The sequence below is a fragment of the Caretta caretta genome, chromosome 8 (genome assembly GCF_965140235.1).
Source record: "Caretta caretta isolate rCarCar2 chromosome 8, rCarCar1.hap1, whole genome shotgun sequence".
NCBI lineage: Eukaryota > Metazoa > Chordata > Testudines > Cheloniidae > Caretta > Caretta caretta.
In genome coordinates this window covers 42,395,309-42,417,969 of record NC_134213.1, presented here as the reverse complement: position 1 = coordinate 42,417,969, position 22,661 = coordinate 42,395,309, and the positions used below count along the sequence as shown (strand labels likewise).

Genomic DNA, 22,661 nt, shown 5'->3' with positions numbered 1-22,661 from the left:
GAAGAGAAGAATGAGGGGGGATTTGATAGCTGCTTTCAACTACCTGAGAGGTGGTTCCAAAGAGGATGGTTCTAGACTATTCTCAGTGGTAGAAAAGGACAGGACAAGGAGTAATGGTCTCAAGTTGCAGTGGGGGAGATTTAGGTTGGATATTAGGAAAAACTTTTTCGCTAGGAGGGTGGTGAAACACTGGAATGCGTTACCTAGGGAGGTGGTAGAAACTCCTTCCTTAGAAGTTTTTAGGGTCAGGCTTGACAAAGCTCTGGCTGGGATTATTTAATTGGGGATTGGTCCTGCTTTGAGCAGGGGGTTGGACTAGATGACCTCCTGAGGTCCCTTCCAACCCTGATATTCTATGATTCTATGATTTGTGCCCATTTATCTTTTTATGTAGAGACTGTCTAGTTTGGCCTATGTACCTGGCAGAAGGGCATTGCTGGCACATGATGGCATATATCACATTAGTAGATGTGCAGGTGAATGAGGCCCTGATGGTGTGGCTGGTGTGGTTGGGTTCTATGATGGTGTATCGAGAGTAGATATGGGGACAGAGAAAGCAATGGGGTTTGTTATGGGGATTGGTTCCCAGGTTAGTGTTTGTGGTGTGGTGCGTAGTTGCTGGTGAGTATTTGCTTCAGGTTGGGGGGCTGTCTGTAAGTGAGGATTGGCCTGCTCCCTGAGTGGGGGATCATTTTAAAGGATAGGTTGTAGATCATTGATGATGTGCTGGAGAGGTTTTAGCTGGGGGCTGTATGTGATGGCCAGTGGTTTTCTGTTATTTTCCTTGTTGGGCCTGTCCTGCAGTAGGTGAGTTCTGGGTAGCCGTCTCACTGTGTCAATCTGTTTCCTCACTTCCCCAGGTTGGTATTGTAATTTTAAGAATGCTTGATAGAGATCTTATAGGTGTTTGTCTCTGTCTGAGGGATTAGGGAAAATGCGGTTGTATTTTAGGACTTGGCTGTAGACAATGGATCATGTGATGTGTCCTGGATGGAAGCTGGAGGCATGTAGGTAAGTATAGCGGTCAGTACGTTTCCAGTATAGCGTGGTGTCTATGTGACCATCACTTATTTGCACTGTAGTGTCTAGAAAGTGGATTTCTTGTGTGGACTGGTCCAGGTTGAGGTTAATGGTGGGGTGGAAATTGTTGAAATCCAGGTGGAATTCTTCAAGGGCCTCCTTCCTGTGGGTCCATATGATGAAGATGTCATCAATGTTGCATAAGTAGAGGAGGGGCGCTAGGGGATGAGAGCTGAGGAAGCATTGTTCTAAGTCAGCCATAAAAATGTTGGCATACTGTAGGGCCATGCAGGTACCCATAGCAGTGCCATTGACTGGAAGGTATAAGTTGTCCCCAAATCTGAAATGGTTGTGGGAGAGGACAAAGTCACAAAGCTCAGTCACCAGGTGTGCCGGGGCCTCTTCAGGGATACTGTTCCTGACAGCTTGTAGTCCATCCTCTTGTGGAATATTGGTGTAAAGAGCTTCTAAATCCATGGTGGCCAGGATGGTGTTTTCAGAAAGATCACCAATGGATTGTAGTTTCCTCAGGAAGTTGGCGGTGTCTCGAAGAGAGATAGGAATGCTGGTAGCGTAGGATCTGAGGAGAGAGTCCAAATAGCCAGATAAATCTGCTGTAAGAGTGCCAATGCCTGAGATGATGGGGCGCCCAGGATTTCCAGGTTTATGGATCTTGGGTAGCAGATAGAATACTCCTGGTCAGGGCTCGTCTGTGTAGATTTGTTCCTGTGCTGTAGCAGGGAGTTTCTTGAGCAGATGGTGCAGTTTCTTTTGGTACTCCTCAGTGGGATCGGAGGATAGTGGCCTGTAGAATGTAGAACTTGAGCTCCAGTATCATAGAATATCAGGGTTGGAAGGGACCTCAGGAGATCATCTAGTCCAACCCCCTGCTCAAAGTAGGACCAATCCCCAATTTTTGCCCTAGATTCCTAAATGGCCCCCTCAAGGATTGAACTCACAACCCTGGGTTTAGCAGGCCAATGCTCAAACCACTGAGCTATCTCTCCCCCATGGTGTTGAAATGTACTGTTGGAGAGTTGCCTGGCAGCCTCCTGTTATAATCTGACCTGTTCATGATGACTGCAACAACTCCTTTGTCAGTCCCTTTGATTATAATGTCAGAGTTGTTTCTGAGGCTGTGGATGGCGTTGCATTCTGTACAGCTGAGGTTATGGGGCAAGTGATGCTGTTTGTTCACAATTTCAGCCTGTGCATGTCTGCAGATTCCTGTCTTCGGTGTCTGGGAGAGACCCATCAGGCGGATAAGTGCAAGATTTGCAAGGCATTCAAACCTCGCACTACAAAGGAGAGGGACATTTGAGGAAAAGGACTCATGGAGTCTGCTCTCCTCCAGTGGTTGTTTCTGAAAGGTTGTTTCTGAGGCTGTGTAATATACAAGATCCCCATACACCCTTTCCTGGCCAAAACCCCAGAGACATTACTGTTGCCGGCACAGAGTGCCCAAGACAAGCAACAGTTGGGTTCGTTGCCCGGTGTGTGTTGCGCCAATGACCACAACGGGGTGGAGAAGCAGAGAGATTTATTTGAAGCTTCAGATAGGGCGCAGGGAGACTGAACTGTCTCAAAGCCTGCAGCCCCGCATGCAGATTCCAGTATACATTTTATACCTTTTCCTACTTCACTACACAAGCTTCTGCAACCAATTACCTGTTGCCCTGTACAATACCGTAGCCAACTCAGCTAAAGCAGCCAGTAATGTTTTTCCTCAGTAGCATTGCCTGAGCCTTGCCTTATTTGGTTCTATTTGTTACTGGTTTTTGCTAAACATTTCTGCCTTGTCTATATGTTTCCCAGGCTGAAGCTGGCCTTGGCTGGCGAGCCGTGTGCAAACCTATCTGTTTGTGTGTTAGCTTCCTCATAGTTATGCAGGGTCACAGAAAGTTCAAGGAGTGGAGGGGCTTCAGTTTGCCTGGGCCTAGAGCAGGAGGGCTTCATCGACACTCGTAGTCTTCCACCCTCCCGACTTACCTAGAGTAGTGCCCAGTGTCACCAACATAACTAAAGTAGAAACCTTTACAGAGGGGATGAGGAATACAATAAAGGCTGAACAAACTGGCCTGTTTAACAGAGGGTGTGGTATGATAGTCATACTTGGAAGGACCTCCCTATGATGAATTTGCTGGTAATTTTATGTCTCTTACTATGCACTCTATGGGTTAAAAAGAAAAGAATTGGTACTAATGGCAAATGCTTTAAAAATATGTAACCTGCATGATTTTTGGAAGAAATTTTGGTACAGGCTAGAAGTGATAACAAGAAAGTCCTATAGGACTTCTTTGAGTGCTTGCTCATATCACTTCCAGTTAGGTGTGTGTGTGTGTGCGCCGCGTGCATGGATGTTGGAAACTTTTCCCTAGCAGCTACCCGTCGGGTTGGCTGTGGAGGCCCCTGGAGTGGCGCCGATATGGCGCTCTATATATGACCATGCTGGCCCAACCCCCCTTCCGTTCCTTCTTACCACCAGTGACGATTGTTGGAACAGTGGTCTCTTGTTCTCAAGAACTCCACTACTCCCAAGCTATCCTACTTATCTTTGTATATAGTTACCCATTGTTAGTTAATTGTTATCTTTAGTTGTTAAGTATAGTCTTTAGCAGTTGGGGGGACTTTCCCCTCAACAAGTGCCCTTGTAGCTTCTGCGGCAAGCCTATGCCCACGGGCGACCCCCATGACTCCTGTCTTCGGTGTCTGGGAACCCAGCCAGCTATCATCCCTTTCTGAACTGTCTATCCTGCTTCTACTGTGCATGGTCCCTTATTACATTGGACGAGTGTGTCCTCTGCACAGTAGAGGCAGGCTATTCTATCCACTTCTGCTCTTTCCCATCCTCCCACCTCCCTTGCCCATCCCTCTTCAGGGACCCCTTTCACGAGCAACTCCTTATCCAGGAGGTCCAGTCCCTCCTCACTCTAGGAGCTGTGGAGGAGGTGCCTCAGGAGCTCAGAGGCAAGGGTTTCTACTCACGCTACTTCCTCTTCCCCAAGGCAAAAGGGGACCTACGGCCCATTCTGGACCTTAGGGAACTCAACAAGTACATCATCAGCTTGAAGTTCCGCATGGTCTCCTTGAGCACAATCTATGAATGATGCTTATTTTCACATTTCAATCACCCCATCTTACAGATGGTTTCTCTGCTTCCTGGTGAACAAGCTGCATTATCAGTTCATATCCCTCCCATTTGGCCTGTGCACGACTCCTCACATCTTCACCAAATGCATGGTGGTCATGGCAGCTTTTCTTCACCATCATCACGTGCATGTCTACTCATACCTGGACGACTTCTCTCTAAGGCCTGGAATTACAAGGCCGGTCTCACCAGCAGATAGAATCACAGGTGCAGATGGTCAGAGACATGTTCGACCACTTGGGCATCATTCTCAATGTCAACAAATCTGTTCTCACTCCAACCCGAACAATAGAGTTTATTCGGGCGGTCCTGGATGTGAACCAAGCAAGAGCATTCCTCCCAGAGGCCCAACGTCTAGCCTTTGCACGAATAATCATAGAATCATAGAATATCAGAGTTGGAAGGGACCTCTGGAGGTCATCTAGTCCAACCCTCTGCCCAGAGCAGGACCAATCCCCAACTAAATCATCCTGACCTTAAAAACTTCTAAGGAAGGGGATTCCACCACCTCCCTAGGTAACTCATTCCAGTGTTTCACCACCCTCCTAGTGAAAAAGATTTTCCTAATATCCAACCTAAATCTCCCCCACTGCAACTTGAGACCATTACTCCTTGTCCTGTCATCTGCTATCACTGAGAATAGTCTAGATCCATCCTCTTTGGATCCACCCTTCAGGTAGTTAAAAGCAGCTATCAAATCCCCCTTCATTCTTCTCTTCCGTAGACTAAACAATCCCAGTTCCCTCAGCCTCTCCTCATAAGTCATGTGTTCCAAACCCCTAATCATTTTTGTTGCCCTTCGCTGGACTCTCTTCAATTTTGGAACGATCACATCCCTCGATCTGCTGGCAATGCCCCTACTTATACACACCAAAATGCCATTGGCCTTCTTGGCAACAAGGGCACACTGTTGACTCATATCCAGCTTCTCGTCCAATGTCACCCCTAGGTCCTTCTCTGCAGAACTGCTGCCGAGCCATTCGGTCCCTAGTCTGTAGCGGTGCATTGGATTCTTCCGTCCTAAGTGCAGGACTCTGCACTTATCCTTGTTGAACCTCATCAGATTTCTTTAGGCCCAATCCTCCAATTTGTCTAGGTCCCTCTGTATCCTATCCCTACCCTCCAGCGTATGTACCACTCCTCCCAGTTTAGTGTCATCTGCAAACTTGCTGAGAGTGCAATCCACACCATCCTCCACATCATTAATGAAGATATTGAACAAAACTGGCCCCAGGACCGACCCTTGGGGCACTCCGCTAGATACCGGCTGCCAACTAGACATGGAGCCATTGATCACTACCTGTTGAGCCCGACAATCTAGCCACCTTTCTACCCACCTTGTAGTGCATCCATCCAGCCCATACTTCTTTAACTTGCTGGCAAGAATACTGTGGGAGACCATGTCAAAAGCTTTGCTAAAGTCAAGGAATAACATGTCCACTGCTTTCCCTTCATCCACAGAACCAGTTATCTCATCATAGAAAGCAATTAGATTAGTCAGGCATGACTTTCCCTCAGTGAATCCATGCTGACTGTTCCTGATCACTTTCCTCTCCTCTAAGTGCTTCAGAATTGATTCCTTGAGGACCTGCTCCATGATTTTTCCAGGGACTGAGGTGAGGCTGACTGGCCTGTAGTTCCCAGGATCCTCCTTCTTCCCTTTTTTAAAGATTGGCACTACATTAGCCTTTTTCCAGTCTTCTGGGACTTCCCCTGATAGCCATGAGTTTTCAAAGATAATGGCCAATGGCTCTGCAATCACATCCACCAATTCCTTTAGCACTCTCGGATGCAACGCATCCGGCCCCATAGACTTGTGCACGTCCAGCTTTTCTAAATAGTCCCGAACCACTTCTTTCTTCACAGAGGGCTGGCCACCTCCTCCCCATGCTGTGCTGCCCAGTGCAATAGTCTGGGAGCTGACCTTGTTCATGAAGACAGAGGCAAAAAAAGCATTGAGTACATTAGCTTTTTCCACATCCTATGTCACTAGGTTGCCTCCCTCATTCAGTATGGGGCCCACACTTTCCTTGACTTTCTTCTTGTTGCCAACATACCTGAAGAAACCCTTTGCAACATACCTTTTGGAACATACCTTTTGCAACATACCTGAAATCACCGGTCTTTGCAGCTTTCCCACCACCACGGTGAGGCAGTGTCTCAAGTTGCTGGGCCACATGGCATCCTGCACTGACATCGTGCAGCATGCCAGGTTGCGGCTCAGGCCCCTGCAGGCGTGGCTTGTGTCTGCGTACCGCCCAGGCCATGACAGTTTAGACATGGTGCTCACCGTTCCGGGGCATACCCTCAATTCCCTATGTTGGTGGCTGGACCCTGACATGGTAGGCGCTGGGGTTCCGTTCCACCCTCCCCAGCCCACTCTGACCCTGGTAACGGATTTGTCCGTGCTGGGCTGGGGAGAATCATTTCCTGACCCTACTTCCCCCTACACCTTCTTCCCAGTCTCCTGTATCACTTCCCCCTGCACCTGATTCCCAGCATTATGACCCCCCTTTGCCATACACCTGTTTCCCAGTCTCCCTGACCCACCTTCCACCTGCACCTGCTTCCCAGCTTACTGACCTCCCTTCCCCCCTGTGATGTTATTGACATGAACTGGAACCGTATAGATCATTGTTGCAACCAAGGTCCTGTAGTGGCACCAAATCTTATATAAAGGGGGTCAAATAAGGTGTCTAAGATAAGGTTATGGTTTGCTGGTTATGGTTATGCTATGTGTATCATTTTTGGAGTTGAAGTTATGAATATTGGCTCTATACTGTCTATATTTCTTATGTTATGCTTCTGGGTGACACCCCAGACAAGTTGCAAAAAGAAAAGGAGTACTTGTGGCACCTTAGAGACTAACCAATTTATTTGAGCATGAGCTTTCGTGAGCTACAGCTCACTTCATCAGATGTTTACCGTGGAAACTGCAGCAGACTTTATATACACACAGAAATCATGAAACAATACCTCCTCCCACCCCACTGTCCTGCTGGTAATAGCTTATCTAAAGTGATCAACAGGTGGGCCATTTCCAGCACAAATCCAGGTTTTCTCACCCTCCACCCCCCCACACAAATTCACTCTCCTGCTGGTGCTAGCCCATCCAAAGTGACAACTCTTTACATAATCAAGTCGGGCTATTTCCTGCATAGATCAAGGTTTTCTCACATCCCCCCCACCCCCATACACACACAAACTCACTCTCCTGCTGGTAATAGCTCATCTAAACTGACCACTCTCCAGGTTTAAATCCAAGTTAAACCAGAACATCTGGGGGGGGGGGGTAGGAAAAAACAAGAGGAAACAGGCTACCTTGCATAATGACTTAGCCACTCCCAGTCTCTATTTAAGCCTAAATTAATAGTATCCAATTTGCAAATGAATTCCAATTCAGCAGTTTCTCGCTGGAGTCTGGATTTGAAGTTTTTTTGTTTTAAGATAGCGACCTTCATGTCTGTGATTGCGTGACCAGAGAGATTGAAGTGTTCTCCGACTGGTTTATGAATGTTATAATTCTTGACATCTGATTTGTGTCCATTTATTCTTTTACGTAGAGACTGTCCAGTTTGACCAATGTACATGGCAGAGGGGCATTGCTGGCACATGATGGCATATATCACATTGGTGGATGTGCAGGTGAACGAGCCTCTGATAGTGTGGCTGATGTTATTAGGCCCTGTGATGGTGTCCCCTGAATAGATATGTGGGCACAATTGGCAACGGGCTTTGTTGCAAGGATAAGTTCCTGGGTTAGTGGTTCTGTTGTGTGGTATGTGGTTGTTGGTGAGTATTTGCTTCAGGTTGCGGACAAGTTGGTGTCAGCTCTGCCTAGCCTGCTTGATGGCCCATTAAGGACCATCAGCTATACAGTTGACCCACTGAGAGAAGGCAGACACACCTTGTGGCTCAGCAAGGCATGCAGGGACCTGCCTATGGACAGAACTCTGAGGTTTTTTTCCATGCCATGTGATGGACAGCTTGTCTTTGGGACAAAGAAAGACCACATGGCAAGAGAATATAAAAAGCTGCTGCGGCTCCTCCATCTGGTCTTCAATCCTGTTTCATTCCTCTGGAGGGACTTTGGGCATGGCTACACTTGCGAGTTAGAGCACATTAAAGGAGCCCCAGGTGGACTAGCTCGCTCCCCGTCCACACTGGCAAGGCACGTACAGCGCTCTGACTCCACGGCTAGAGTGCTCCTGGTACTCAATCTCGGCGAGTGGAATAACATTTGGTGCACCCCTGCTGGAGCACCGTGGAGCCAGTGTGGACACCCTGGTCTGTTAGTGCACTGTGATAGGCCTCCAAAGGTGTCCCACAATGCCTGTTCTAGCCACTCTGGTCATCACTTTGAAATCTACTGCCTTGCCCTCAGGTGACCAACCATCAGACACGCACTTTAAATTCGCTGGGAATTTTGAAAATCCCCTTCCTGTTTGCTCAGCCAGTTCACTAAGCGAATCTTTCCAGGTGACCATGCTTCCATGTGCCAGGCGATCCCCGGTATGGAGTAATGGCGAGGTGCTGGACCTCATCAGTGTTTGGGTGCAGGAAGCTGTCCAGTCCCAGCTGCGCTCCAGCCGTAGGAATTACGATACCTTCGGGCAGATATCAAGGGACATGATGGAAAGAGGCCATGACCGGGGTGCACTGCAGTGCAGGGTTAAAGTGAAGAAGCTGCGGAATGCCTACCACAAAGCCCACAAGGCAAACAGTTGCTCCGGTGCTGCCCCTGCAACCTGCCGTTTCTACAAAGAGCTGGACACGATACTTGCGGGCGACCCCACCTCCACTCCAAGTACCACCATGGACACTTCAGAGCCCAGTTCAACAAGGCGGGAGGAGGAGGAGCAAAGCGGGAGTGAGGGTGCTGAGGCAGAGGAAGACACTCCAGAATCCCTAGATGCATGCAGCCAGGAGCTGTTCTCAAGCCAGGAGGAAGGTAGCCAGTGGCGGCCGGTGCTTGGGGAAGGACAAACACCAGAGGAGATTTCCAGTAAGCGGCTTTTATTTTGGGAAGGAAGTTATTCAGTGCAGGCTCTTGGGGCGAGGAGGGTTAGGGCTGCGTGCATGCCTAGATGCGGAATAGGGCGTTGATGTGCTCTCTCACACCGCAGTAATCGGCCTCAGTGATCTCGTCAAAGGTCTCATCCAGAAGTTGGGCAATGCGCTTGCGCAGGTTTCTCGGGAGAGCCACTGTGGTCCTTGTCCCAGTAAGGCTCACTTGTCCGTGCCACTATGCCATGAGGGGCGGGGGGACCATTGCTGCACACAGGCAAGCTGCATATGGGCCAGGGCAGAAGCCGCATTGCAGTAGAAGACCCTCCCTTGCTTCCCAGGTCACCCTCAGCAACGAGATATCTTCCAGGACGAACTCCTGTGGGGACAGTGTTTCAGTATAGGGGCCCCCTGCCACTGTTGGCTCTCCCCAAGGCACAGAAACCCAGAGGACAATACAGCCGTGAAACAATCAGTCACGTTTGACCCTGTGCTTACTCACCATTTTGGGGCTTCCATGGGTTATATGCGCTCGCTTTGGAATGGGCAAATTATGCTATTGTGTAGCCTGTGCTTGCCCTTAAGTACAGAGGAATCATCGCTCTGTCTGCTGTGAACAATGCTGCCTCTGCTAAGTGTTGCATTTTGCCTTTATAGATGCAACCTTGAGATCTCAGCCGGCCGTGTTATCACCAGCCGAAAGATTCCAAAGAATCAGAAAGAGACCACGTAGAAACAAAGAAGGCATGTTGCATGAAGTAATGCAGCATTCAAGTCATGAAAATTGAAAAGTGCAGGAGTGGCGGGACAGTGAAAGGAGGCTCCGCCAGCAGAATGAGGAGCGCCAGCACAAAAGCGCAGTGCTCTGGCAGCAAAGCACGGATCGGCTGATAAACATAATGGAGCGCCAAGCGGACTCTATCCAGGCGTTTGTAGCCATGCAGGTGGAGCACTACCGCCCCTGCTCCCCCTCCTCCCCCCCGCTGCAGCCCTTGTCCCAAAACTCTTTCCCTTGTGCCCCCATGTCACCTCCAACCCACTTCCCCCAACATCCGGGTTCTTACTGCCACCAGCTGCCTCCAACACCTGTAGCTTCACCACCCAGCCCTGAACACTACGACCCTTACCCACTGCACTCAACCCCCATCACCATGCAGTGTAGCCATCCTCAAGTGCAGCACAGCACTCCAGACAGGAAGGCTGAGTATGATAACAGGACATCCGCAAACCTGTGATTGTACCGTTCCCCACCCCACCCCCTTGCCCTTTCTGGTTCCCAAGCAGTTGTGTTTCTTTTCAATAAATGAATTTTCTTTTCAATAAATGGATTTTTTTGGCTTTGAAAACATTCTTTATTATTGCATAAAGTAACAGATACCTTAGCCCAGGAAAGAAACAGGCACTGCAAATCAGAGTAGCAAACACAGATTCCTACAAACATTGGAACCACTGCACTTCACTCCTGTGCAGGGCACCAGACATTACTGGTGGCTTTCAGCCTCAAATTGCTCCCTCAAGGCATCCCTAATACTTGCAGCCCTGTACTGGGCCCCTCTAATAGCCCTGCTCTCTGGCTGTTCAAACTCAGCCTCCAGGAGTTCATAGAATCATAGAATATCAGACTTGGAAGGGACCTCAGGAGGTCATCTAGTCCAACCCCCTGCTCAAAGCAGGATCAATCCCCATTTTTTTCCCCAGATCCCTAAATGGCCCCCTCAAGGATTGAACTTACAACCCTGGGTTTAGCAGGCCAATGCTCAAACCACTGAGCTATCCCTCCCCCCCCCAAACCTCCGAGTTCCATGCCTGAGTGAATTATTCACCTTTTCCTTCACAAATGTTATGGAGGGTACGGCACACAGATGTAACTGCAGGGATGCTGTCATCGGCCAGGTCCAGCTTCCCATACAGAGAGCGCCAGCAGCCCTTTAAATAGCCAAAAGCACACTCCACAGTCATTCTGCACTGGCTCAGCCTGTTGTTGAACTGCTCCTTGCTGCTGTCAAGGCTCCGTGAGGAGGGTTTCATGAGCCACGGCATTAAAGGGTAAGCTGGGTCTCCAAGGATCACAATTGGCATTTCAACTTCCCCTACAGTGATCTTCTGGTCTGGGGAAAAAGTCCCAGCTTGCAGCTTCCTGAACAGGCCAGTGTTCCGAAAGATGCATGCATCATGCACTTTTCCAGACCAGGCTGCGTTAATGTCAATGAAACACCCACGGTGATCCACAAGCGCCTGGAGAACCATAGAGAAATACCCCTTCCAATTAATGTACTCGGAGGCTAGGTGGGCTGGTGCCAGAATTGGAATATGCTTGCCTTTTATCACTCCTCCACAGTTAGGGAAAGCCATTTGTGCAAAGCCATCCACAATGACATTGCACGTTACTCAGAGTCACGGTTCTTCTGAGCAGGATGCAATAATGGCCCTGCAAACTTGCATCAACACGATTCCAACGGTCGACTTTCTCACTCCAAACTGATTAGCAACCGATCGGTAGCTGTCTGGAGTTGCCAGCTTCCAGATTGCAATATACACCCGCTTCTTCACCATCAGGACAGCTCGTGTTCTTGCGCCGCAGGGTGGGAGGGGGGTGAGCTCATCACACATTCCCGTGAAAGTGGCTTTTCTCATCCAAAAGTTCTGCAGCCACTGCTCGTCATCCCAGACTTGCATGAGGATGTAATCCCACCACTCAGTGCTTGTTTCCCAAGGCCAAAAGCGGCATTCCACGGTGGTGAGCATGTCCGTGAATGCCACAAGCAAACTCATGTCATATGTGTTACTCGAGTCAATATCGTCATCGGAACCCTCACTGTCACTTTGGATCATAAGGAATAACTCATTTCAGAGTAGCAGCCATGTTAGTCTGTATCTGCAAAAAGAACAGGAGTACTTGTGGCACCTTAGAGACTAACAAATTTATTTGAGGATAAGCTTTCATGGGCTACAGCGCACTTCATCAGATGCACGCAGTGGAAAATACAGTAGGACAATTTTATATACACCGAGAACATGAAACAATGGGTGTTACCATACACACTGTAATGAGAGTGATCAGTTAAGCAAAAAAAGGCCAAAAAAAGGAACACAAACATATTTGCGAAAATCTCCCAGGGCATGACGGACAGAGGCTACTCCAGGGACACACAGCAATGCCGTGTGAAAATCAAAGAGCTCAGCCAAGCCTACCAAAAGACTAGAGAGGCAAATGCGTGCTCCGGGTCACAGCCCCATACATGGCGCCTGTATGATGAGCTGCATGCAATTCTGGGGGGGGAGGGGGACATGCCACCACTACCCCACCACTGTCCGTGGACACCTGCAAGGGGAGACTCTCACGGAGTAGGGAGGATGGATTTTTGGAGGAGGAAGAGGAGGAGGAGGAGAGTGCACAGGCAGCAAGCAATGAATCCGTTCTCCCTGGCAGCCAGGAACTGTTCATCACCCTGGAGCCAATACCCTCCACCCCCTCCCAAGGTGGAAACCCATCCATGCTGGCCTGTTGGCGTTTGGCCTAAAGGGTGCGGGGTGGTGTGTGGGTGTGTGTGTGTGTGAAGCGATCATCCCAGAGAGACTGCAGGCCCTCCTTTTAAATGGCCAATCCACCAGGCATTGCTTGGCATGGGAAAGGAGGGCGCCGCAGTTCGAAAGCATTGTAATGAATGTGGAAGGAGCAGAACCCCTTGTGCCCCTAGGGCTTACCATGGCTGCCTGCAAGCTGAATGCTGTTGCCCAGCCACATGTGATGCAGTCACACCAAACTGGCAGGCACTCAGTATAAAAGGCAAAATGCGACCTTGTACAGAAATAACATGTGCTAGGTACTATGAATTGCTTGTTTCACTGAGAAACAGTCTCCCCTTTGTTCTCTAAAATGTATCTTTTAAACTTCTACCCTCCCTTTTTCTCCTACCGCAGGTGCAAATGTTTCAACACGCCCCCTATCAACTCCGTCGCAGAGGCTGGCCCAGATTAGAAGGCAGGAAAAATGCACTGGGACAACATGTTTGCAGAGCTTATGCAATCCTCCCGCACAGATAGGGCACAGCTGAATGCGTGGAGGGAAACAATGGCAGAGTCAATGCCTTGTTGCCAAGAAGGCCAATGGCATTTTGGGATGTATAAGTAGGGGCATAGCGAGCAAATCGAGGGACGTGATCGTCCCCCTCTATTCGACATTGGTGAGGCCTCATCTGGAGTACTGTGTCCAGTTTTGGGCCCCACACTACAAGAAGGATGTGGATAAATTGGAGAGAGTCCAGCAAAGGGCAACAAAAATGATTAGGGGTCTGGAACACATGACTTATGAGGAGAGGCTGAGGGAACTGGGATTGTTTAGTCTGCAGAAGAGAAGAATGAGGGGGGATTTGATAGCTGCTTTCAACTACCTGAGAGGTGGTTCCAGAGAGGATGGTTCTAGACTATTCTCAGTGGTGGAAGAGGACAGGACAAGGAGTAATGGTCTCAAGTTGCAGTGGGGGAAGTTTAGGTTGGATATTAGGAAAAACTTTTTCACTAGGAGGGTGGTGAAACACTGGAATGCGTTGCCTAGGGAGGTGGTGGAATCTCCTTCCTTAGAAGTTTTTAAGGTCAGGCTTGACAAAGCCCTGGCTGGGATGATTTAATTGGGGATGGGTCCTGCTTTTGAGCAGGGTTTGGACTAGATGACCTCCTGAGGTCCCTTCCAATCCTGATATTCTATGATTCTATGATTCTAGTCCTGGAAAGCGTTCAATGACCGGGATGAGAGGAGGGAGGCGCTTGATGAGAGCAGGCAGGATGCCATGCTCAAGCTGATGGGGGAGCAAACTGACATGCTCTGCTATCTGGTGGATCTTATGAGGGAAAGGCAGCAAGCGCACAGACAGCCGCTGCAGCCCCTGTATAATCGCCCTCCCTCCTCCCCAAGTTCAATAGCCTCCTCACCCAGATGCCCAAGAACACGGGGCGGGGGGGGGAGGAGGGAAGAAGATTCCGGGGACCCACCCACTCCACCCCAGAGGATTGCCCAAGCAGCAGAAGGCTGGCATATCCTAAATTTTGATTTGTAATGTGGCCTTGTCCTTCCCTCCTCCCCTCCCCACCCCTTAATGCCATAAGCCCCTGTATACCAGCTACCAGGCTGATCACCCCTTGTTCACATCTCCTGGAGTCCAGTGATTGCATAAGAACTTTGACTTGGCTTTTAAAAAGTAGGTTTCTCACTCTCCCAGTTGTGGAGAAAACCTGGAACATGTGACCGACCCCCCCCCCAGGGCACTTTAAAAACAGAATCAGTGTAAGCAGGGTCTGAATGAGCTCTCCCCTGACATCTAGTGACACACTGGGGGAAAAGGCTTCAGGAACAGACCGTATTTGCATAGACATGCCTATTCTGCCTAAGTGCTTAGCATGATGGAGCTGCTTTGCCAAAGTGATCACTTTTGGTGGGTGTGAGATTACACCGTGCACTGCCCACAGAGGGGTCTGCCTGGGCAGAGCTTCTGGGGAAGCTGGAGGGATCCTGCGCCCCAACTCCACAGTCAGCAGTGACTCTCAGCCAGTGTTGTAAAATGGAAGGTTTATTAGTTGACAGATACATAGCATAGAGCAGAGCTTGTTAGCACAGAAATCAGTGACTTTCAGCCAAGCCCATCTTGGGGGAATCCCGGACCTGGTGCCCTGGACTCCTCCCCCCCCCCACCCCCAGAGTCCCAAACAGGAGACTGACCAGTTCCAGTTGCCTGGCCCCAGACACGCCTGTTGCCCCTCCTCATTCCTTTGTCTCTTTCTCCCGGCCAGCAGGTCACCTGGTCTGCAGCAACACCTTCGGCTGATCCTTGCAGAGGTGGGGGCCCAGCCCTCAACTGCCAGGCTACAGAGAGTCACACACCCTCTTGGGCTGCTGCAATGATCACACACCCTCATCCCACCACCTGAATACTTGAGTAACACATAGGAGGAAACTGAGGCACGCACACAGTATTCAGAGAAGACATTAACAACATTCCCACTCTGTCATAGCTAGCATAGCAACACTCACAGACTATAAAGGCCGAGGAGAACAGAGTTCACCACAGGTTCAGGCCATCCATTAGTAAGGCAGCAGTTTGTTTCCATGCTTCAGTCCCAGGGCCTTTCAGATGGATGTAGTTATGCTGGAAGGTGCTAGCAGATCCCATCAGGTGGGTCTCAGACCCAAGGACAATCACAGACATCATTATGCTCTGTAAACGGAGCAACCAAGCCAGTCTATGTAGTAAAATGAGACGCAGCCAATGGGGGTGCCCGCACAAGACACTGAGCCACGTGGCCAGGCCAGAGGTAATGGAGATAGATTAACCAGGGTTTCCCTGGGTGCAGATGCAGGGGCTGGGCTCTCTGTTGCAGGTGGTGTGTGCTAGGGACAGAAAGCCTGGAGAAGGAGTTGTCAGCATGACCCTGAGAGGCAGTACAGGGGCAGATGTGAGGATTTGTGAGCAAGGAAACTGCCTGCTGTTTGTTTCTGCTGTGTTCAGGGTCACTGGATTGTGTGGCCACTCTTTGACACCAGGAATAGCCCTGACTTGTAGCAGCCAGTCCTCAGCCTAACACAAACAACTCTGCAAGGCCCCAGATATTGTTAACCCCCTCAGACCAACTGGGCAACACTGATTGCTTTGGTGCACTTAAGTTGTATTATAAGACAAATTCACAACCAGCCTAATATTTTGAGTCTCCTGGATGGGCCAAGGGAGGCGAAAACTCAAGGCACAGATTGGAAAAGGAATGTCCCTTACTCTTGTTCTCAGCTGGCAGGAATTATTCCATCATTTATTATTTGTATGTTCATAGCACCTACAAACCCTAGTCATGGATAAGGACCCCATTTTGCTAGGCACTGTACAAACAGGCCACAAACAGCCAATTCCTACCCCAAAGAGCGTCACAAGATACAAACAAGGCTGCCTTAGAAGAACATGCCCAAGTCCTGCCTCTGGACACCAGAAACTGATTGTTAGGGGTGGAGGGAAAGCCTTCCCTAGTGGTTAGAGCTTTGGGGTTCAGGAGAGCTGGTCTGATTCTCTGGGTAACCTTCAGCATGTCACTTAACTCCCCAGCCTCAGAAAGGTTTTTAAACATGGCCACAGGCTCCTTCCAACTGTTGCCTATGCCTGCAGCTGCCAGCAGAGAGAGTCCCTGCAGAGCCCTGTGCCTGGGCCCAGGCCAGTAGGAGCAGCACTGCATGGGCATCGCCACATGGGGGCACACTGCACCCAGGAGGGCATGGAATGTGGCCTAGGACTTGCAGAGCCCCAGACCTTGGATGATATTCTGCGTGGTTTTGGGTGACTGGGAACAGTGAGGAGATGCTCCCCTTCATTCCAGAGGAATGAGATCTACAGGGGGCCTGAACTCCCCTGCTCTGCCGTTGCAGGGTTGCCATACACTGTGTGTACTGCATCAGTGAGACCATTACCAGACACTGTGTCCCTTCTGGGGCCCACACTTCTACAAGGCTGCTGAGAAACTGAAAGGATTCGGAGAAGAGTCATGAGACTGATCTGAGGTCTGGCAATCCTGCCTGTGAGTGAGAGAGAAATTCAGCTCAATCTCTTTAGCTGATCGAAGAGAAGAAGGTTAAGAAACCACTTGATTATGGACAACAAGTACCTCGATGGGCAGATGATTTCTGAGAAAAGAGGGCTCTTAATTCTAGCAGACACAGGCAAAATGAGAGCCAAGAGCAGGAAGATCAAACTAGATAAACTCAGACTGGGAGAAAGTGGCAACTTATTTACAGTGAGGGTAAAACACCTTCTCAAGGGCTGTGGTGGATTCTTCCTCAGATGAAATCTTTCCATCAGGAGGTGGTGTTTCTTTCGAAAAGCTATGCTGTAGGTCAAGCAGAAGCTATGGGCAGTAGCTGGATGAAATTCCATGGCACGTCTTCTACAGCAGGTCAGACTGGATGCCCTAATGGCCTTACAATCTATGAATCTATAACCCTGGCTAGCTGGCTGTTCCAGACAGCGGGGCAGACCACCTTTTCCTGTGGTTGACCCTCACAAGCCTCCCTTAGGGGAAGGAGCCATCATTTAGGGTTGTGCTGCTTCTGTTCTTCTGCTGGGGGGCTGGGGTCTAAGCTGTTTTCATGCCCAAAGATCTCTTGCAGGCTGAGTTCCTTCTCCGAGGCTGGAATGCCCTTGTGCCGGATAAACCGGGCCTTCCTGGCTTCAGCATACAACTCCAGAAACCCAGGCCTGCTGTGCATGGATCTGAGGTGGCTGCTGTCGGGGGCATAGGCATCTGTATCAGAGCTTAGCTTCTCATGGCCAAGGGAAGGCTTCCTTCTCCCTGTGCAGCTAGTGGGCTTGGGCATGGTGTCACTGCCATTCACATCGCTGGCCTCTGACTGTCCATGGGGAAGCACTGTGGGGCCTGTACCCAGCTCTCCTTGGCTGCTGGTTTCTTCCTGCTCTGCCAGATTGGCAGAGATGTTCAGCCGCCTGGCGACGGAATATCTGAGGTCAGACAGGTTGATGTCTGGGATGGAGCTTGCAGCTTTAGTCTGGGTGCATGTTGAAGTCGATCCATGCCTTCCAGAGGACTCCTGTTCTGCATCATCCAGGATGTCACCGTTGCGTGTCTGATGCTGCAAGGGTGATTGGGCTGCCCGTGTGGGTCCCTCCATCTTGGGCAAAGTACTTCTCGGTGCTCTATAAAGGAGGGAAGAGAGAGGGGTGGGAAACCTGTGCAGTCACTGACCAGCGGCTCTCCCTTAATCACCTCCCTTTGCTTGCCATCCTGACCCCAGTGCCCATGACAGTGCCCAGCTGCTCTGCCCACCCATCGTGCTTAGCTGCTCTGCCACGTGAGGCTACTTCACAGAGCCATGAGCACAGGTGTATACCTGGTGTGGGTCACTCCTCTCCCTCACACCTGCCCCTTCTGCAGCGAGAGGGAGACCCTGGTGCACCAGGCTGCAGCCCCCTTTCCCGCTCCTCTAGAACCTTCTCCTTAGGTTCTGGCTGCACTTCTCCCCGCACCTCCTACACTATGCACACCCCATCCGTGGCCCCACAAAGTCACTAGACCTCTTTGCCACTACCTCCTGGCGCTGGCCACAGTGGCCGTCCATTGCACCAGGAGGAGGTTGTTGGATGAGGAGGTGCTCTGCACCTGTGGGGCATATTTCTATTCCTCCCTCAGGTCACAACTCTGGGCAGAGTTCCTCTGGGCCACATCCGCTGGCTCCCTCAATGCCTTAGAGGAGCAGTGGGTGCTGTCCAGGGTTCTCTGCTCGCTGTCCCTCTCTGGCTCCCTGCTTATGATCCTGTGACCCTCACTCCCATCCTTGTTTTTCATTAGTTGTCTCCCGCATTCACTTGAGTGCTGGATCCAGTAGCTCCTCCCCTTAGGCTTTGGGAGGGACCTTCAGCTGTGGGCAGGCTTGTGCCCAACCACCTTTCCAGGACTTCAATAGGTGCTCTGCCAGGTGAGTCCAACAGGACTCCTCCAGCCAAGATTCCCGGTGCTCATATATATGGGCTGGGCATTGCTCCCTTTAGCCCAGACAGGCCATATTTTTCCAGTAAAAAAAATTCTTTCAAAAAATGGGGACCTATAGGCAACAAGCACACATGTTTTTGCAAAGCGAGTTTGTGTACAGTGACATTTTTCATTGTTTGGAAAAATATTGAAGTGAAAAATGTATTTAAAAAGTACCAACATTTTGGGGTATTTGCTACATTTTTTGTTTCAAAATTATTGTAAAATGCCCACTTAGTATATTTTACTCTCTCCCTGCCATTTTTTCACTGAAACAAAGGAGGAAAAGGTTAAAAATGAAAAGAAAGTGAGAAAATAGCACATTTTTTCACTTCATTACTTTTTGCACTGGCAAATATGAGAAAAGAAACAAAAAATGGAAAACCTGGGGTGTGTGAAATGTGGTAAGTGGATGTTTTTCCTCTTTCTCCCCTTTTCCCTCCATTTCCCTTTGTCTTGTCACTGAGTGTGACAGATTAAATAACATCAAGGGTTTGTTTCTTGTCACTTTGTGCTGTCTCTTTTCCTTTTTTCCTCTCTGTAACTTCAAAACACTCTCAAGCTTTGGCAGGAGCTCAGTTTGCCCTTTGCTGCTCTGTCCCTTACCAAAATCAGGGAAGTTTTGAAATTAGCGAGCAGTAAAAGGAAAAATGCTACAGGAATGAGTGACAAGCGGCTATGCCTCCACCCTGCCCTTTCCACGTTATTACAGTTATTGCATTCAATGGCAATGGGGGGGGGGAGGGAGGGGAGCAACACAAATTTGAAATGTCAAAAATCCAAAATTTTGAAGTTTTAAAAATTCAAAAATTTTTGAAAACTGTCATGAAATTTAAAAAAATATATAAAATAACCATGGTTCCATTTCACACCCTGTGATAAAGGGACAATGTCACCATTTCAACATGTTTTTCCAAGTTCTGACCAGTTCTGTTAGTCAGTAAGTGCCATCAGAAGCTGGTTTCATGTGTGGCTAACCTCCCACAGGACAAGACACTCAGCTTGGGATAACCTTGTCCAGTCTGAGAGTTACCCTCTGCTCCCTTTACCCCATCCTGTGATGGGCATCTCCAGCCATAGGCTGCTTAGCATGTTTGTAACCATCTAACTCCCTCTTGTCACCCATCCCCATCCACCCTGAGGCTTACCCTGCCCAGGGGCAGGAGATGCCTGCAGCACTCAGTACAGTCGTCACCCCTGCCTGGTTGGGCGCTGAGGTCTAATGGACATTTGTGTGTGGCGAGTGACTCTGGTTGCCAGGCTGCAGAGGAAGGTTACATTACACACATCCTTACCTCAGTTGCTCCGCTCGGCTGTTGCTGTGCTGCTGCCCTGACGAAGTGGGGAGCGTGGGCAGAGCTGGCTTTTTACCAACCTCCTGGGAGAAGTCCCCTAGAGTGACATGGGCCTTCTTCCGGGAATTGCCTAGGACATGAGCAAACACTGATCACTAATCATGGAGAACACTGGGGAGCAGTGCAGGAGAGCCTGGGGCCACCCCTAGAAATGCACAGCTACCAAGGCACTGCTGAGGGCCAGGCTGGCTGGCTGGAAATCTTACCATCCATTTCGCCCTTCCTTTTGGCTACCTCCACACGCTGTGTGCAATCCTCTCTTGTCACTGGGCCTTTCACCTGTGTCTCCCACCCTCAGCTGTGTGTTTTCTCCCATGCTGCCCCCAGCCACTTGGCACAGCCATCTAGTTCTCCCCTGCAAAGTGCTCTCTCCTCCTTAAAACCCAGCTGTTCACGCAGTCCCAGCCCTCCCCATTCTCAACATCAAGCCTCTCCGTCTTGGGCCTGATCGTTTGCCTGGGCAGTCTGACAGTGCCTTTGGGCACTGGCTTAGTCAATGTTTGCAAAGAGGCATGCACAGAAGCAATTTTGAAATCAAGTGATAATTCATAACTAAACCCAGACACTTATGCCAACTGTGTATGCCACCAACGGTGTCATGAACAAACTTCCCAAATAAATCCAACTACAGTATAAAAGATCTAGCAAACTTACTGTCACCACCAACCCACCATGTCCCTGGCTTCACTTGGTCTGGCGACAACCTAACTGACAGCCACATCTTCCAGAAACATTGCCTCCTCTTTCCGCTTACACCCCTCAGCAGCTTAGAGTGCTGCAAAAATGCCGTAATGTGGAAATGGAAAGGCTGTGTGAGCTGCTCGTACACCTAACTTAGGAATGGAATTGATATTGACACAGGCAAGTTCCAGCATAGAAGACAGGCAAGTGCGGTACAGCTACGCAGCACAGACACCAATACCAAATATCCAGTGGCTCTTTAACTGGCCCTTTCTGCGGGTTGCCTCACAGATTCTGTCCTTCACTCGCACTTCCCCCACTGCTTGGATTGCTGAGTTTGCTGCTGGGCAGGATCTCTCCTCACTGCATGTCTAATTTTGGAGGGTTTCTTTGTAATTCATGCTGGGCTGGGGGCTCTATTTGGAGGAGATGGGAAGGGAGCCTCACCTTGTTGCAGTCTCTGTATCTCCCTCTGCTCTTTGATCATTGAATTCATGTGGTAGAGTCGTGCTTCCTCTAAGTCCTGCAGCCTATGGCTGAGCCGGGCTTCAACCTGCTTGACATCCTGTCTCTCCAGCTCCCAGTGCCTGGATGGGTCTCCCTCTGCCATAGGTGTTTTTGACTGATGTATGATGCCGACAGCTGCTCCCCTCGTAGGCTGGAAAGTCCCAGATAAGAGCACAGCACCATGGAAGGGACCTGTCAAGGCTGATTCCCCACGCTGGCACTTTGAGTGCAGAAGGTGGGGGCCTGCAAGGGTTCTAAAAATTAATACTGGCCACTCCAGGCTTGTATTAAACTCCCAAGGTCACAGCTTCTCTCTGACCCTGGATGGGTAGATGCTGCCACCACCCAAGTGCAAAAAAAAAAAGAAAACCCCTTTAGACCCAGGAAGGCGCACTTGGGAATTCCTCCCTGTCAGGTACCTTCAAGCCCTTTCACCCCCCCCCTCCAGGGAAGAGCTGAGAAAGAAGTCAAAGGAAATCAGCTGTTGCCACCAACTAATTGAACAACCTGCACAAACCTCTTAGGACACAAAAATCCTAATCCTGTTCTTAAAAAAGGTAAATTTTATTAAAAACAGAAAGAAAGAAAATACATCTGGAACTCAGGCTATTGCTAGATTTTTAAAAGAGCAAATATAATAATTAAGCATCAAGAATGGTTTTCTTGAGGTCCAGCTTAATGGTTACAAGCAAAACAAAAGCATTTGGGGGTTAGCACAGAGAAGTCCAAAAGCCGTAAAGAAATAAAAGGGAGAAACCTAATCACGTCTTCCTAGACATTTCCTGATCTACTTACATATCTGGGATTTCAAATGAGTAGTTTCTAGGTATGATTTAATGATTTTCCATACCTGGCGCAAGCTCTTACAGCCTAGTCCAGCCCTGTCCCTGTTCTCTGGGAGAATAATCACACACAGACAAAAGGGAGCCTTGTTTCAATTTTAAAAAGTTCTAGCCTTCCCATTGGCTCTTTTGGTCAGGTGCCCACTCACTTCCTTTTACCTATGCATGCAGCCAGACTTTTTAATCCTTTATAGGTAAAGTAAGTAGAGAAGAGCTACGAAGAGGGATTTTATAGCTAACTGGCTGGCTGGGTGTCCATAAAAGGAAGCTACCCCTCCCACCCCACCCCCCACACTGCCTCACCTTCATTTATCACAGGACCTGAAACAGGAAGAGCTCCGCAGGCTAAGGAGCACTTTGCCATGAGAGAATGTCTCCATCTCCCACGAGAGGACCCGAAGCACTTTACAGATCTGGTGGGCTTCACCCTCACCACACTGAAACAGCTATTCTCACCACCCTCAATTTGCCAAGGCAGAAAGCCGTTAGAAGACTCACTCAACAGACCAGTGTCACAGGCCATCTTTCCTTACCTAATATCACAGACAGTGCTTTAATCCCCTGACAGGGGGCATCTCCCAAAGATGG

At 49.5% G+C, this 22,661-nt stretch overlaps 1 protein-coding gene and 1 long non-coding RNA gene across 2 annotated transcripts; one reads left to right on the top strand and one right to left on the bottom strand.

Moving 5' to 3' along the window:
* Window positions 1–7,989: 7,989 nt before the first annotated feature.
* LOC125640779 (uncharacterized) lies at window positions 7,990–10,521 on the top strand. Its single transcript, XR_012669780.1, has 2 exons — window positions 7,990–9,173; window positions 9,833–10,521. It is a non-coding gene; the product is annotated as an uncharacterized LOC125640779 (long non-coding RNA).
* A 4,391-nt stretch (window positions 10,522–14,912) lies between these two features.
* Window positions 14,913–22,148, bottom strand: CCDC190 (coiled-coil domain containing 190). Its single transcript, XM_048859685.2, has 4 exons — window positions 22,082–22,148; window positions 21,172–21,382; window positions 19,984–20,113; window positions 14,913–17,856 (listed from the first exon to the last, which is right to left on the bottom strand). Exons 2-4 carry the CDS (start codon window positions 21,332–21,334, stop codon window positions 17,232–17,234), a joined length of 918 nt encoding a protein of 305 aa, XP_048715642.2. The 5' UTR covers window positions 21,335–21,382; window positions 22,082–22,148; the 3' UTR covers window positions 14,913–17,231.
* Window positions 22,149–22,661: the final 513 nt, after the last annotated feature.